A 17,453-nucleotide genomic window follows, 5' to 3' on the forward strand; every position below is an offset into this window, starting at 1 on the left:
TCATTGATTTGTAATTTTGTAAACTAATGATGAAAACTCATGCATTTGGTTGTTCTAGTTAAAGAAAAGCATATGAAAGCCCATGAATCAAAATAAAGACCTAAATCCAGTAGATGAAATAAATCATCACAGAAGTTGAAATATATGAAAATAAAGACAGTCTGAGCTGATAACTCTTATGCTTCTGCATTGTTTGGAAGGCAACAACTTGAGAAAGTAGGAGTTTATTTTGGAAAAACTCCAAATAGCTTCTACATACTTGTCCAGCCACAAAAATATTTTTATTCCAATGCTTGTAGTCATCATGATATTGTGTTTCAAGTTGTGCTTCATAACTTGTAAAGTATGGTACAGAGAGGAGTTTTTCTTAGCCACGTACTTGGCCCTGATATATGCCTGCACTTGTTTGGAGTGTATATTCGATATATCTCCATTATACAAGGAACATCTATATCTTCAATTTGTGAAATCTGAAGTACATTTCCTGAGTGAGACTTAAGTGCTTAACTCTTGAAATATCACAGTGAAATGATTCATGTGTGAAGATTTTTGCTCCATCTTTTATTTATTATTCCGTGTAGATGCCGAGGGATAAGAAGGTACAAAATTCACATCTTGTCTCTGCTTTCCTTAGTTCAGTAGTTCTTCATCTTAACTGTACATTAGTATCACCTGTGGAATTTTGAAAACTCCTGAACCTAGACTACAACCAAACTAAATGGAAACTTTGGGGGTAGGACCCAGGCATCACTAGATTGTAAATCTCCCAGATAATTCCAGTATACAACCAACGTTTAAAACTACTCTGGTCCAGTGGCTCTCTGATGTGAGCAGACATCAGAATCATCTGACGAACATCTTAAAACGCATCACCCGGCCACCCCGGGTTTCTGGTCCAATGGCTTGGTTGGGAATTGAGGATTTGTAGTTCTAATAAGTTCCCAGGGGATGTTCAGATTGTTGATTCCAGGATTACACTTTAAGAACTGTGCCTTCATCTTTTTTCTCTCCCTTTTTTCCACCTAACCCATTTCACCTTGTCTTCAAGGTCCAGGTTAAACATCCTTGTGTAGGAAAATTATTCTAGTCACACTGATTTCTGTTTATACCTTTGAATTACTGACTGCCTTATGGCATCTCTTGAATCACATTTAATTAATTTATTTATAATTTTTTAATGGTCACATGTTTATCACCTCCACCATACGATGCATCCTGTGTGCTAAAAGGGAAGATACTATCCTTTCTTGTGCTGTCTCACATTCCCTATGCTCCTGGTACGGTGCCGCAGACATGGCAGGGACTGAGTAACCGGGTGTATTGCGGGCGGCTGGATGTTTGGGGTAGATTCATTGTTGATTAATACCCTGACAGTTCGCTGTCTTCTCTTTCCTATGTATCATACCTGGAATCCTTTCAGAAATCACTGAATCTCTTTATCTCCTGGGGTCCACCGATTGCTTATTTGTAACATAAGGAGGCTGGGCGAATTCCTCTGGTCACAGAAAAATAACATCTTGCAGGGAAAAGAGCATGAGCTTTGGAGTCAGACGGGCCTGCATAAAGCCTGCACATTTGCAGACCCATGCTGCATATACTACCTGTGGGTCATTGGAGGCAAGCTTCCTCGTCAATTTGAGTTTTGCCAGCCTTATTTCTTTCACATACATGACAATGAAAGTTACTCCTCAGAGATGAGTTTATATCGAATAAAAGAATGTCTGGAAAACACCAGGCAAAAGTCTTGACATTTGCTAGGTACTCAGAATTATTAACTCTTTTTCTTCCATCAAAATTCTGGTGTCTATTTCCCAAATCCATGCATTCTGGTGCTGGCTTACTCCAAACCAGCAGATGGAGTCTTACAAAATAACTTTTAAACTTCAATTATATGACTTTTTAAGTCCTTCGTTTCCTACCAGGGAAGGGAGCTGGTGTGTTGCTGTTCTTTGAGAACCATGGCTCCCCTTCTGCCTTCCTCCCACAGTTACCTTTCAGGCCCAGAACTTTCTGTACAGACGTATCCTTGAAAGACTTCTGGCCTGCCCATGCAGCCAACTGGCAAGTCAACCTTGGGCATGAGTCTTCGCTGGAAAGTCTCACTTTCCAGATCTGTAAAAAGAAATTGTTTGGCTTGGCTGCGTTGTAGAGAAAGTATTGTCTCTGGACTGGGAGGCCCGGACTTTGTGGGGGGTTTTCTTTCACTTTTTCTTTTTATTAATTTTTCTTGGAATATAGTTGCTTTACAATGTCGTGTTAGTTTCTACTGTACAGCAAAGTGAATCAGCTATACTTATACATATATCCCCTCTTTTTTGGATTTCCTTCCCATTTATGGGAGGACCTGACTTTGAGTCTTGAGTGCTGCCCTGAACAAGATGTTGGGCACTTGAACTCTTTGGACCTCAGTTTTTAGATATAATAATGGTCCTTGGACTAGAAAGTCATAACCAACTGTCTTTCAGTCTTAAAATCTGTTCCAGACACTGAGCTGAGTAGTTTACGTACTTTTATTTCATTTCAGAACCTGTGAAGAAGGGTCTATGATCATATCTGTTAATACAGATGAGGAAATTAGGCACAGAGAGGATAAGTAAACTAACTGAGGTCACACAGCTAGCAAGTGGTTGTGCTAGGATTTGTACCTGAAAACTTAAACGCTTTCCCTTCCTGTTATTAGCCATTGCATTATCTCCCAGAATTCCAAGGTGCTTCCAGATTTAAAATATTATGGTCATATGATATCTGTTTCTTCCACCTTATATATGGTAGTCAGGACCGCTACTACTAGAGATGAAGAAACTGAGGCTTCGATGAGAATATTGAGGCTAAGGATGCCGTGAACCAAAAGAACAGATGGTGCCTATTTTCATGGAGTTTCTAATCAAGAGATTGCACGAGAAAGACAAATGTGCAATAAATATCGTGCGTGTCTTTCAAAAGGTTCTTTAATAGAGTTCTTTCATGAAGTTCTTTGCATCTGTCCATATAAAAGAAACTGTAAATTGAAACAGAGAGTTCAGTTGTTGAATTTCAGAGGCTAAGTCAGAATACTAAATTTGAATCCCTTGGTAAATTATGCATTTTTCAAGGAGTGTTTGTATTTTCAGAAGTAATATTTGGGGACTCGCAACTGGCTACGTTCTGTGTTCTAATACAGTGACTGGAGCAACAGACTTACTGCTAAGGAGGGATGTAGATGGTGGGTCGCCCAGAAACACTAAGCATGTGGCTAGTAAATGTGCTAACACACATGTGATCTCTGCACTTTTTTTTTTTTTCTATTTCAGAACAAAGAACTAAAGACCAAGGTGGCACTTTGGTCTGAAACTCCTAGGCCGAAGGTATCCAAGGCTGTCTCTACAAGGTAAGGCCTCTCTTCCCCCACCTCCATCTGCCTTCACGACTCCTGTTGAACACGGTTGACGTTTATACCACTTGAGAAATTATCCAATCAATTAATACTTACGTAATCACGTGTTTACGGTCTGTCTCCCAGTTCTTTGAGAGTGGGAACTCTATTAATCTTGTTAACCACTGAATCCTTGAAGCCTGATATATGAATACTTACTTTATGAGTAAATGAATGAACAAATTTAGGTATCTTTTTTCCTCTTCTTTGGCATAAAACAAGCCCAGTCTTGGCTTCAATACTTAATCCAAACAGTACAGATTATCTCCTCCACCATCCTTGTTCCTCCATTGCTCATATTTTCTGTGTCACCGATGGGCATTTTAATCATAAATCATGTGTATTTATTTAAGTTTCCATGTCTGTCTCTCAAGTCGATTGTAAATGTCAAGAGGGCAGGAATAGTTCCTTGTTTTTCACTTTATTTCCTGCATTGTTAAGGACAAGTGTCTTCAACAACTACCTAATAACGAACGAATGAAGCAATGATAATGACCCCTAAAGCAATGGAAATAATAGTTGAAACCATCACATCACTTTCTAATGTTGACAGAATCAGAAGTGAGAGGTTTGTAAAAAAAAAAAAAAAAAGACTTCTGGGCTCAAGTCTCATTTCCATAAAATTCCATGAAATTATCACTTAAAAGAAAACATAGTCTGTAATTACATGAATCATTTAGAAAGTGATTAAAAACTTCCTGTTCTAGCAACTTTTGAATTCCCAGCCTACTCTCTCTAGGGCCGAAACCCATTTTCTGAAACTCTCTTCTGCACAGTGCCTGATGTGGAGAATCAGATCCCCCATGATTAGCCCCAGTCTAGGGATTCAAGTAGATCTTTCTCCCTCTTCAAGACACCCTGCAACCATGCTTCACTTTGCTAATGATTTATGTAATTAGAGACTAGAGATGAAGCATTATGCATCAAGTTTTCTAAAATCTTTGGGCCCCCAGATGCTAAGTCATTAACTTTTTGGCCAACAGCTCTGCAACATCTAATAAAGAAAAATTAAGCCCGAGAAGTATTAAAAGAGGAAGTGAAATGCCCACATTTCAGAAGCAGTAAGAGACGCAGACACTTCAGAGCAGGAAGAGATGAAGAGTTTAGAATAGAAAGGGAAGCATGACTTTCCAAGGAAAGGGAGGATGGTCGATTTTAGCTCCTTTACCAGATACATCCTCTTGGGGTAGTGAGGTATCATGGCCACCCTCAGCTGTTTTGACCCTGGAGGGAATGGAGCCAGAGTAGAGCAGAGGAGGGAGCAACACGTGGTCTCCATATTGTACAGACCCCAGTATTGCGTGATGAGACTCAGGCTGGTACAGAGGGGATGAGTTTGAGAGAATGACTTCTACGGCCAGTTCTTTAGCTGCAGTTCATTCATAAAGGTAGTTTTAAAGACTTTTTTTCTCCCTATGACTGAGGAAAGGTCAAATGGGAAATTTTCCTAATTGAAATAGGGAAACTGGAATGAATATGCCCTTTGTTTTATGATTTTGGTAGAAATTCCAATAGTAATGATATATCTATAATGGTAGGTCTCATGTTTGCAAAATGAAATCTGACCAATTGGCCATTTGAGAATGTAAGTGGTTGTATGGTTCGGTAAGTCTAGATTCACCAACGTAGAATGGAATTATAACTCTCGGGAGGAATTAGAGTGTAAAAGTAGCCATTAATGCAAAGAAAAACAAGCATCACATATATTTAAAAATTAATCTTGGCAAATCTCTTAAATCACTCATAAAATAGAATTCTCTCAGTCAGTACAAAAAAAAAAAACAAAGTTTTTTTTCCCCAAGCATTAGAACGTATAGATGTTTCTTAAGTTGAACACCAAAGAAATGGTTTGCTGGATATTGAGGATCAGGTTGTTAGAAAACAACAAAACAGCAACAATAAAACACACATATATACATATATGTGTTCATATGTGTGCACACACATATTGATGTGTGCATGTGTATATTTGTGTGTGTGTGTGTGTGTGTGTGTGTGTATATACATATTTTTTAAACTAGACTCACACAGTGAGGAGAGAAGTTTAGGCTATGAGAAACCCACAGAACTAAAATGTCCTGACGGAACAGTCGATTTGTGTGTCCCATTTCCAAGTCACTCTGGTGCATGTCTTCACTGAGTAGAAGGGCAGACACACTCTCACTCTTCCTCACTCCTGTCCTCTTACAACCAGATGCATTTACATAAGGTTAATGCATCCATAATGTGCTTCTACTGTGCCTCATGGGGAATTAGAATCAATCAATTAATCATCATCTATTCGGTTAAAGCAATTAGTTCAGACTTGGTAGTACAGCAGTAGTGGAGATGGTAATGGAGTGGTACAGCAGTTATATCAGTAAAGTTTTACGTGCTCGATTTTGATAATTGTGTGGTCTTTTCCACAGTGAATTGAAGACTGAAGGCATGACCCCATATTTGATGTTGGTTAGGCTACGGAAATGAGCCGCCTGGCTGAAGATCTGAATGAGAAAAATCACTACCTGCGTCTTATTTACTCCTTGAAACACAGTCTAAATTTACATATTAAAACTGCTCAATGCCAGTATTTAATGGAATTTATTGTATTATATTTAATGTATACATCAATAACTTTGCAGGAAGATGACATTTCAGAAAATCAAACAAATATATATTCAAAGAAAGGAACTCTTTCTTCAAAACGTACTAATGGATGAAGAAACCAGATGCTTTCCCATGATGGAAGATGAATTTTGCTTTAAACTTAAAAAAAAAAACTGAATTTTTTTTTTTTTTTGGCAGATTTTTGCTGAAGGGACTGGTTAAGGTTGTCAACTTTGACCTTTTGATAGTGGTTTTTATGTACAATCATCCCTAGGTATCCACAGGAGATTGGTTCCAAGAGCCCCCTCGGGTACCAAAACCCATTCGGATGCTCAGTCCCATATATAAAATGGCAGAGTGCAGTTGGCCCTCTGTATCCATGGTTTCCACATCCATGGATTCAACCAATCATCAGTGTGGAACCTGCAGGTACAGAGGGCTGACTGTACATAAATGTAAGGAAAAATATACAGGCATGCTTCCTTTTACTGTGCTTCACAGACTCTGTGGTTTTTTTTTTACAAATTGAAGGTTTGTGGCACCCTTGCATTGTCAGATGATGGTTAGCATTTTTTGGCAATAAAATGTTTTTAAATTAAGGTATGTATATATATATTTTTAGATATAATGCTATTGCACACTTAACAGGCTACAATATAGTGTAAACATGACTTTTAGATTCACTGGGAAACCAGAAATTTCATGTGACTCGCTTTGTTGTGATATTCTCTTTAAATTGGTGCTCTGGTACTGAACCTGCGATATCTGTGTGTGTGTATGTGTGTGAATAAATGATATATTTTAAAGTTGACTTTTGGATAATAACAAATATCTTACCGTGATATAAATTCATCTCCTATTTATGCCACATTGAAGATTTTTGGTAATGCATTTCCTGGCACATGTGTAGGGGTGTTGGGATCATGAATTCTGCTTTAAGCATCTGCTGTGTGGTAGGAGATTTCACCTTTCACTTGGAGATCACTTAGGTTCCTCTTATACCCCAACCATCATGCTGGGTTGTAATAAATGTGAGCTTTTGGAATGGACCCATCTAACTGACCTAACAACCTGGATGATTTCCATTAGAATAATGAATTTTCAAATCAAAAATGGAAGGACACTGTTGAATTTTATTTGGGTTTCACTATATTCATTTTTGAACACAGAAGTACAGTTCAATGTAATACAGGTAGGACCTGCTCATGTGGTCTCCAGCTTCACTTTGGGACGGTGTTTGGATCTCTTGAGAATAAGAATAAGCAGCTTCAGAAGCCTAAAAAGATCTGAACTCTTCAAATACAAAAGTATTGTTTTACTAACATCAGTAGATCATTTATTTGTCAGGTATAGATTATTTCCTATCTCCTCATCGTTTCGGCTTCATCATTTGAATTGTTTCTTTAAATAAACATTTCTGAGTGATTAAAAAATCATTACAATGGAGAATGAAATTTATTAGTCTAAAAGTAGTACCACACAAAATACAAAAACAAAAACCTCAATTGTAGTCAAAGTATTTGTACTTATAATTATACTAATCAAAATATTGGATAAGAAGGTCTGAGGGGCTTCCCTGGTGGCGCAGTGGTTGAGAATCTGCCTGCCAATGCAGAGGACACAGGTTTGAGCCCTGGTCTGGGAAGATCCCACATGCCGCGGAGCAACTGGGCCCGTGAGCCACAATTACTGAGCCTGCGCGTCTGGAGCCTGTGCTCTGCAACAAGAGAGGCCGCGATAGTGAGAGGCCTGCGCACCGCGATGAAGAATGGCCCCCGCTTGCCACAACTAGAGAAAGCCCTCGCACGGAAACGAAGATCCGACACAGCCATTAATAAATAAATAAAGCACACCTAGTATAGTGTAATAAAAAAAAAAAAATTGATTAAAAAAAAAAAAGAAGGTCTGAGGTGGGCTATGAAGTAACTACATGGAGGTGGGAAATGAAAAGAAACTTAGTTTCACTTTGATTACATATATTGTTACAAATTATCATTAAGAAATGTTTGGTATAATATACACCATTATAATATATATATATATATATAAAATATATATAATATATATATAATATATACCATTTTAATAATTGCTTATGATATGCCTTAAAATAAAGAAAATTGATGCCATATTTTGTGGGTTTTGTTTTTGTTTCTTTTTACATTAAAATTATTATGCATAAATGAATTAAGTAGTTGTTATTTGACTGTTAATGACAATATAACCCATAATAAATAGTTTTTGTCAGTGAGCAGATATTTAGATAGCTCCTGGAATTTTTCTCCTAATTTTCTGTGAATCCAAATTAACAGCGAAAGTAATCTATTATGTTTTTATTCTAAATTTGAAAAAATGGTAGCATTATAAAATTAAGAACACACAAACACTTTATCGAATTCTTTCATACTGTTTCACTTTGAAAATTCTTTAATGACCTGACATCTTCTGATCTGAAAATAATTATAGAATCTTTATCAATATCAGAGTAGGGATCCAATCTATCAATAACTAAAAATTCTTTAAACAAATATCATAAACATTATAATTCCTTTCCTACATCTCTTCCTTCCTGCCTTCATACTGAAATATAACTCAACAATAAAAATAAACCACAAATATTACAACAATGGATAAATATCAAATTATTATACTTGAAAAAATCCAGAAGAAAAACAGAGGATATACCGTATTATTTTATGGGGACAGAGAGCAAATCAGTATTTGGGGACAGGAGTAGAGGGAGAGAGTGTGAAGGAGTACAGGGAAACATTGGGAAGTAATAGCATGTTCAGTGTGTTGATAATGGTCATATTTTCGTGGGTATGTTTCATGACAAAAAATCAATAAATTGTACAATTTAAACATTTACTTCAATAAAGGAGTAAAAAAATTTTAAGGTAAAACTATGTTATTCTACAATCCACCCAGTTCGTTTCGCACACAAGATTCATTCATTTCTTCTTTCACCAAATATTTATTGGGGCTCTCTATTTGCCAGGCACTGTTCTAGATGCCAAGGCGACAGCAGTGGGGAGAGGGAAGAGGTGCATTTGGCAGGGAAGAAAGAAAAGGGGAAAATCTCTACCTTCATGGAAATATCTTCCAATGATGAGGAACAGATAAACTCAGGGAAGTCCTATGGACTATGAAGAAAAGTGAAGCAGAACATAGGGATAGGGAGTTACCAGGGGTGAAAGGCTGTGGCAGCAATTTTTATTTGACTGATCATTGAAACTAAATGGTGTATAGATCGGTCAGTTAAATAGGATACTGATTTTAAATAAGACCTCTCTCTCTGAAGATAATATTTAAGCAAAGATAGGAAGAATGCTAGGGAAGCGACTGGGAGGAGATGTTTTTTGGTGGAAGAGGGGTCCAGGCAGAGGCAAGCACAAGTGCATGAGCCCCTAGGGACAGGCAGGCCAGGTGTATTCTGGAATAGCCAGGACATCAGCTGGACGGGCATGGAAAGAATAAGCCCCAGTACTGTCTAAACTATTTTCCACGCAGTGTATTCCTTCACATTTCCATTGTATAAGTCATCCCTTTTATTTGTTTAGAAAGTTCTCCTTCAAGTTCTTTTTTGACTTCCTAGTGGTGGTAAGCTAATGATTTTCAGGAATCTGTATCTCAATCCCCTCCTTTGCCCATGTTTCCCTGACATACTGAACAAGCTCGTGTTCTGTGGAAGGGGCAGTGAAGAGAAAACTGTCCTTAAAAGGTTCATTTGAGAAGTCTTGTTTTGACCTACCCTGTTGGCCTAGGGGACTCACGCAGAACTGCTCTTGGAAGTCAAGGGAGGAGAAGGGGTCCCATGAGCCTGGGTAATATGGATTCATAATCCAATGTGTTAACTAACATGATGCCAAGTTGCTCCTTCTGGTTCATTTTTTCTGGTTCATTGATAGATTGGATCCCTACTCTGATATGAGAGTGAATGAACTCATGATGTAAGTTTCTCTAGGGAATCAATCAAAGAGATTGAAATCTGCTTTTTTTTTTTTTTAAAACCTTTTGGTTAAAGGTTTAAAAAAGAGAGTCTTTTTTAAGAGAGTCTTTCTCTCAGAGACCTACAGAAATGGTCCAAAGTGATGATAATTTCAAAAATCTGATTCCTATCACAAAATTTTTCTATTACTTACAATATAGGCTCAGTCAAATTATAATTAGTGTGTTGGCCTCCTAAACCATAATGCAAGTCCCCTAAATGAGTTTCTAACAGAAGAGCAATGCTCACACTCTTATTACAGCGATTCTTTCTCCACAAGTAGTAATCCATATTAGAAATGAAATTTTCCTTGGTATAGAGAACTGCGATCATACAAATACCTTACATACAGTTTTAAAAAGAGAAATTCTACCATTACAAGATGGTCTTATTTTTTCCTCAATAGGGGGCATGTTATGACTATTTCTTTTTTTTTTTTATGACTATTTTTACACCCTATAAACCATTAGGAAAAGCAAGTTTCTACTGACTTGTCTTGCATTATTTAAGATGAAACCAGGAGGCAAAAGATTCTGCCTGTGTGAAACAGCATTACTGCTACCATGGAGTAAAGTTGAGAGAATGGTGCCAAGGATTTATTTGCTTGCAGTGGGAGAGCTGTTTATCTTTAAATTAAAAACTCATCATTATCTTGGCAAAGCCTATCTAAGTAACATATGGAGGGAGAACAACTCCGGGAACAAGGCAGCCTTTGCAAATGAACATTTAAGAGGAAGCTGTATGGTTGTGGTCTTGAATTGGCCTTGAACATCGGTCCTGTCACCAGTCTGTAACTAAAGGAGGTACTACCACCCGCCTGAGCATTTTATTATGGTGAAGAAATAGGTTATAATACACTGAGGTGTTGACATACCATGGAATACTGTAACATGCTAACTGCTAATTTTATAAATGTATCATTTAAAATTATTAGAAAAGGTCCCTTGGAAATTCCAGCCTTTAAACAAATAATAAATTAGAAAGTTTAGAGAGATGGATAAAAACCACTTGGCCAAATCCAAATCACTTCTTTCCTAGCTCTTGATAAATATCACTTTTAATGGGATACGATTCCCATACTGATAGTGATTTAACGTTCCCCATCCACCATTCCTTCAACTTCAGCACAGAAATAAGATTGCTTTGAAGATACAAAATAATTGATAAAAATGCATTTTTATTTGAAAAGTGTGCAGAAACAATCACTGAATACAGTTCTCAACCATAGTTTTGAAACCCACACACCACAAAATCATTGGATGCTCTGATTTCTGAAGCTACTAGAACTTTGGTACAACAAAATACTGACCTAACAGTGTCTGTCAGGCACCACAGTCTATTCAGGGGCACAGAGAATAAAAACTCCATGTTTAAGGTTTTAATTTACATTCATGGCACTAGACAAAACAGAGATCTGAGTAAATGACAGACAAAACAATCGAACGTGCTTAGCCTAAAAATGAGGATAATATCACTTAAATGTAGACCATTGGGGTACAGTGAAGCACTTCAGTATTATGCCAGAGCGTTGCCTACTTTTAACACATTAAGTGGGATAACTTATTTTGCTCAAATAATTTCAGATACAGTCAGTATCTTTTATAAGGCTATGGGCACAGAAGCCCTATTTATACAAGGAGGATTTTGACCAGATTGTAATATACTATCTAGAATGTAATTGGATTCCTGAAAGAAATACAAGATGACCTACAAAATGAAATAGAACTCATAGTTTTTCAATAACTTGAGATATATTAAACATTTTCAATCAAACACAATGACTGTGAGCCGACTACCCATTTCGAGTTTCCAACATCTCTACTAAAATTAGTGTTTTGTCCCTGCTATAACACTTGTGAAAGTATGGTCGTGAAAGTATGACTGTGATATTTTATTATTCTTAGCTTGGGATAATAGTGTCAGCTTATGAAATGGAACATAATTTACAAACCAGTTTCTATATATGTTCTCCTTTGGGCCCGACTTGAACCCTGTGAGGCATGCAGGATTTATAAGCCTCCTACTTGGAGAAGCCATATTTAATGACATACCCATGGCCCCCAAATTGTTCTTTTTGGCCACTTTCCTTTCTATAATACTAGACTTCCTCTCAAAGAACATTTGAAAAGATAACCTGAAGAAGAGGAGAGTAAGGATAAGCATATGTTATTACTTTGCTAGGGACAGATACTATTTTGATGTGCCAACAGACATAAGGACAACAGCCATTGGTTAAATAAGGGATCCATTAGGTTAAGAACAGACATGCGGCTCCTACAGAACTTGCTAATGACTAAGTTGACTGAGGGATAATAGCCATGACTTCCACGACCAGTTGGAAAGAAAATGAACTCGGAAACAGATTTAAATAACTCAATTCAAAGACAATTTCTTTGTACTCTTTTTCTTCAAAAGATAACACCCTTTTTAAATAACTCCAATATTTTGGTACTCATGGTTTTGTTTGTTTGCTTGTTATTCTCTCTAAATATGAATTTAGAAAATATCTCAACCATAGGCTGTTGGTAAAAAGAGCTCTGCAGAAAGGCATCTTTGTGATGCTACTTCTTAAAAAATTAAAGTGCAATTTATGAGAAAATTTGATTCAGATAGAGTAAATGTTTCTAATTTTCCCAAATTTTGATGCCAATCATGAAATATTTAGTGTTTAAATATTTTTATTAGCTTAGTTCTAAGGGCATAAACCTCTCGTTGGTAGATAAAAATAATGGATAAATATTTGCCATAGATCTGGTTACAAACCTCTTTCTGTTACTGTCTTTTTTTTTTTTTTTTTCCTGCCTAAAAATCAACCTTGTAAGTATGGTCTTCTCCATGTTCTGCCATAGTTAGAAACTCTATTTAGACAACTTTAATCTCTAATCTCTACAGTTCTTGCTCAACAACGTCAATGTGGTTGAGTGTCTACCCAAGAACTCCAAGGCAATAAGTTTATAAAATTCCCTATTCAGCTAACAATGTTTTATTTTTATCAGTTCTACTTTATGAGACGAGTATCTCCATAGATTTATAAAGCATTGAGACAGCACTCAGCTCAGAGAATACTCTCTATCCACCTTCCAGATTTAAGATCTCAGCACTCTCCCCAGAAATCAACTTATACCACTTTGGTCAAAGATCAAGAAGAAAATACAGCTTTTGGTGAATTCTTAGACAAGCTTTTCAAATATAGACAGTATCTTGGAATCTTTAAAAATGATAAAGCTTTCCCTAAAATATTCAAATACACTAGACTTCTTTTAATGCTTTAAAGCTTGGGAGTAGAAGGTGAAAGACAACTTTTCTATCACTTTGGCTAATGGAGCTCCCAGATCTTCCTTTTAAAGAGTTATTAAGTATCTTAGGACACCAGAAACGTCAATATTATCTCTTTACAATTAGAGTTTTAATCTCGAAAATTCCTTATGGATGAGGATTCTCCCTCAAATTTTTAGTTCCAGGTTATATGCTACACCTAGTTATACACTGTATCTCTTTACACATATTGCTTCGCCTTCTAACCGATGCACCCACTCCATTGGTGAGAATGTATATGAGCTTCATCAAATTTGTTGATTCCCAGTGGACAAAATTTACACTTTAAAGAATATTTCAGCTGTTATTAGACTATCTTTTAGTGTAGTGAGTCCTTCTCTATGGTCAAGTTTCTCTCTCTTATAAAGAAGACAAGAAACGCCTGATAAAAACTCTTGCCCCGTTCCTCCTATCTGTACAGATTGCCAGAGAATAACATACTAGAAGCATAACAAAGACACCCACTGATACATAGAATGTCCCATCTGGTTAAAAACAACAGATACAATATTTGCTTTAGAAAACGCTGGTTTCAAATTTTTTGCAGAGTGATAGCTGATAATATGGAAATGATAGCAACTTGGCTGGAGTGGGACTGGCCAGAGTTTTGAAATTCTTATGTAGAGACCCACAAGCTCAATTCCCAGCATTTAGCATTTTTTTTCTGCCAATTTGTGACTTGTTACCCTCATCACACCAAGACAAACATGTTCTCTCAACTATATTTGATACATTTTTCAAAGGACTTTTTTTTTTTTTACATTAAAAGGTAACCTTGTACCTAATCACAGAGTCTCAAATAATGCCCACTCCCCAAAAAGTGACCAGGAGATGGTGGTAATAATCTCCAGATTTGAATAAGATTCTTATACCCTTTGCTGAAGACCTCAGAATACCTTTAGCTGCATTAGTGTCTCTGTGAGGCCTTCCTACAACATGGTATTATAGGAAATAAGCTATGGGGCTGGAGACAAATTTGGTCAAGGCGGTCTCTGAGGCACTGTGTTAGAGCAATGTAAACATTAAACCAGTGTAAACACTTCCAAAATGGTTTCTATATCAGAAAGGAACTTCATGTACATTTTAAATAATTCTCCAAAATATGATATGGTTAACTAAAGCATTTGGGACGAAATAAGTAATACATATTGCTGTGTATTAAAGGGTGTATGCAATTCTTTAAAAGCAGTCTGTATACTTCATGACCCCAAGTCAATTTGAAATTGTAAAATGAATCATACAGAATAATTAATTCTGAAATAATGAAAGAGTAATTGTTACTAATAATGGTTACATAGACTTCAGGGTCTTATGTCAAACTTGACAGAGAAAACATTTTTTTTAGATTAAGTGTTTATTTATAATTAGAATACTATTTTAAATTAATTTTCTTGTCTGTTTTAAATTTCATTCCTCTTGAGATTATTACCCAATAATTGTTATTTTTATAGGAATAGTTCTTTAATTATAAGCATCATCACCCTCTGCTTCATGCTATGGCTATCAAATAATGATCTTAAAATAGACCCTGAATAAAGGCTTGTTAAATGACTGACAGTGACAGAATCTTGGATAAGTAAATCAATCATGTAACTGGAAAATAAATAGAAACAAAAAGACATATCCAAAATAAAATGCTTTTTGGATTTTAGAAAGGCTAAGTATTCCCTGTTGTGGAAATGCAGGGGGCATCATAATTTGAATCCAAAGGAGAAATCGACTTAATGACCCAAAAGTTCACCAAATTTTGCCACACCAATGGTTACATTGTTTTTGCTCATATTCGTTTCAGAAGAAACATCTTTGACAATAGCTAACAGCTTCCTATCCTCCTCGCACAGGCACTGAGGTCATGAATAACATCATAGAGAAAAGCATCCTGGGAGCGAATACCCACTCATGACCAACCTTAGAAGTTGGCATCGTGCTGCAGAAATCAGAGGACCTGGGCAACTGACAGTAAGAATTTGTTAATCTGTTAAGGACTAACTCCATTAAAGCTTCCAAATTACCTGGTTTCATGGCACATTTCTGGGTCTTGTAACTAGACAGTCCCTTGGATCTGTGTTCCTAAAACTGATTGACACCCAGTGGAGGTCGGTAGACGGAGGTTAAAGGTGGGGGACTGGGATTTAGAGTTTCCTATGTTTGTAACTTAACAAAAAATATACAGAGAGTCTAGAAAAGTGAAGTTTAATTGGCAAATTTTTCTACAAAGAGGAACTATCCTGTAGAAAAATCATATATTCACAATAAAAAGAGAAAACCTAAAGTATGATGACTTTGTTACTGACAAAATTGACTGAAGTACATAAATAATAGTAATAGGAGTGGCTTATGTTTATCAGAAACTAAATCAAAAGCCAATGTTTAGACGCAATAATAATAGGCCAATGGAAAATACCTTTGTGATCATTTTTAGAAAGAAAAGACAGCATTATGTGAAAAATAAAGCCATTAACAAAATTTTTGCTTAGATAAGATACACCTCCATCTCTGCCAACCCCCCAATATAGTTCAAGCATAGGTGTTTTGCCTTAGGCAAAATAAAAACAGATGCTAAATACACTGTAATATGGCATGATGTATCATCAATTTTTATGTGATAAATGACACAAAAATTCAGAGTGACCATAAAATCGATCCATCATTATTCTGAAGTTGTTGATCTACAAAGTGACACTCCTCTATTTTTACAATTGATTCAAAGCCAGGGGTGGGTGTGGGTTGGAGGAGAGTAATGTGATTTAGAGTTTCCAGTACTTTGTAAATCAGAAAGAAACCTAGAATTAATAGTCACTTTTTATTTCATATCACCAACATATTTTATCTAAAAAAATTAAGGCTAAATAGTTTTTCTTGAGTGCATAAAGAGATAGTTAATAAACAGCAATCTTTAATTTCTCCTTGTGACTTTTTATCATGATTGCTAAGAAATATGAAATGTGAAGCTGAACACTACACCAATTTCTAAAATTTTGTTGGAAATGCAAACCTCTGGAGACTCTCTTAATTCCAACTGATAATGTCAGCTTCTAATTGGCTTGAGTGAAATTTGGCTAAGTATCTCTCCCAGACATCTGTAACAGATACATTTAATTTCAGTTGCCCAAATGCCATGTTCCCATACCTTCATTTTTCTCCCTGGGCATTTCTCTTGTCTTCTGTCATTCACAGTCCTATTCTTGTCTATCTGCCATTTATTAAGAATATACAAATGGCATTATTACACAGTCTCTTACATTTTCTCAGAAGTCTGACATTCATCCTCTCATAAGGTAGTCATTCTAGCACAGCTTATAGGATGTACATAGTAATGCCACTCTTAATGAACCACTTAGAATTCTTTTTTGTGTATATGCATTTTTAGCTAATATGTTTCCCCCAATGCAAACCTATAAAAGTACAAATCAGATTCTATATAAGAAGTAAATCCAACCTTTTAAAAAAGTCATCTTTCTATGTTATCCCTTTGGAAGATTATTCTTGTCCCCAATGTGACAAGGTACCTTTGGTTCTGACTGAAAACTCCCTGATATTTCTTCTTGTATACTCTCTTATATACTCATCTTCTTTATAAGGAAAACAAATTGAGCATCCATGATGGTATGATGACAATGGAAAATCTTTGATCTTGTTTGGAGGGGCCTCAGGGACAACTGGTCAACTCTTTTGAACACTGTTGACAACTCTGACTTCTTAAAATAGATTTTTCTGGCAGAAAAAGAAAGACATGCCATTATACATGGTCTACTCAACAACAATTGTGTGGTTTGTCACTCTTTTTGGAAGCGATGCTTGCGTGGGGTTCTGGATGATCAGTTCCTAGGGTAAAGTTTAGCAGGCACACTTCTTCTCTGTTGGTTTGTCCCCATCCAGCTTCCCAGAACTACCACCATTGACAGTGTCAGGGACTTGGGTCTTCTCTACACACTGTTCCATTCGTTTCATTATTAAGTCCAGAAGGGTTTCCACAGCCTTTTCCACATTCTGGCCAGTCGCTGCACTTGTTTCAAAATATGGTATGCTAGCATGGAAGAGATGACAAATATTTTTAAGAGGAAGGAACCAGAAAAGATACAACAAGATGTGCCAATGAGTCACACATGCAAAAACATGGCTGGCTGAGAGATTGTGAAATAATCACGATTT

The 17,453-nt window shown here is 36.5% G+C and overlaps 2 protein-coding genes across 22 annotated transcripts in view; one reads left to right on the top strand and one right to left on the bottom strand.

Moving 5' to 3' along the window:
* CCDC68 (coiled-coil domain containing 68) overlaps window positions 1-6,809 on the top strand; it is a 50,455-nt gene extending 43,646 nt beyond the window's left edge. For 3 of the 9 annotated variants that reach the window (XM_082353424.1, XM_082353421.1, XM_082353422.1), the window contains 2 exons: window positions 3,291-3,367; window positions 5,821-6,809. In XM_082353424.1, coding sequence (XP_082209550.1) covers window positions 3,291-3,367; window positions 5,821-5,878 — 135 coding nt within the window. In that variant the 3' untranslated portion in view covers window positions 5,879-6,809. Of the gene's footprint in view, window positions 1-3,290; window positions 3,368-3,853; window positions 3,981-5,820 lie in introns of those variants that run through there. The other 6 variants (XR_014233977.1, XR_014233979.1, XR_014233976.1 and 3 more) reach the window with 4 other exon arrangements.
* Window positions 6,810-11,143: 4,334 nt separating this feature from the next.
* The window catches only part of RAB27B (RAB27B, member RAS oncogene family), a 167,113-nt gene continuing 160,803 nt past the window's right edge, over window positions 11,144-17,453 (bottom strand). For all 13 annotated transcript variants that reach the window (XM_082353429.1, XM_082353428.1, XM_082353427.1 and 10 more), the window contains one exon: window positions 11,144-17,328. In XM_082353429.1, the coding sequence (XP_082209555.1) occupies window positions 17,139-17,328 (190 nt within the window). In that variant the 3' untranslated portion in view covers window positions 11,144-17,138. The remainder of the gene's footprint in view (window positions 17,329-17,453) is intronic.

The sequence above is a fragment of the Balaenoptera borealis genome, assembly GCF_965194805.1.
Source record: "Balaenoptera borealis genome assembly, chromosome: 14".
Classification (NCBI taxonomy): Eukaryota; Metazoa; Chordata; class Mammalia; order Artiodactyla; family Balaenopteridae; genus Balaenoptera; species Balaenoptera borealis.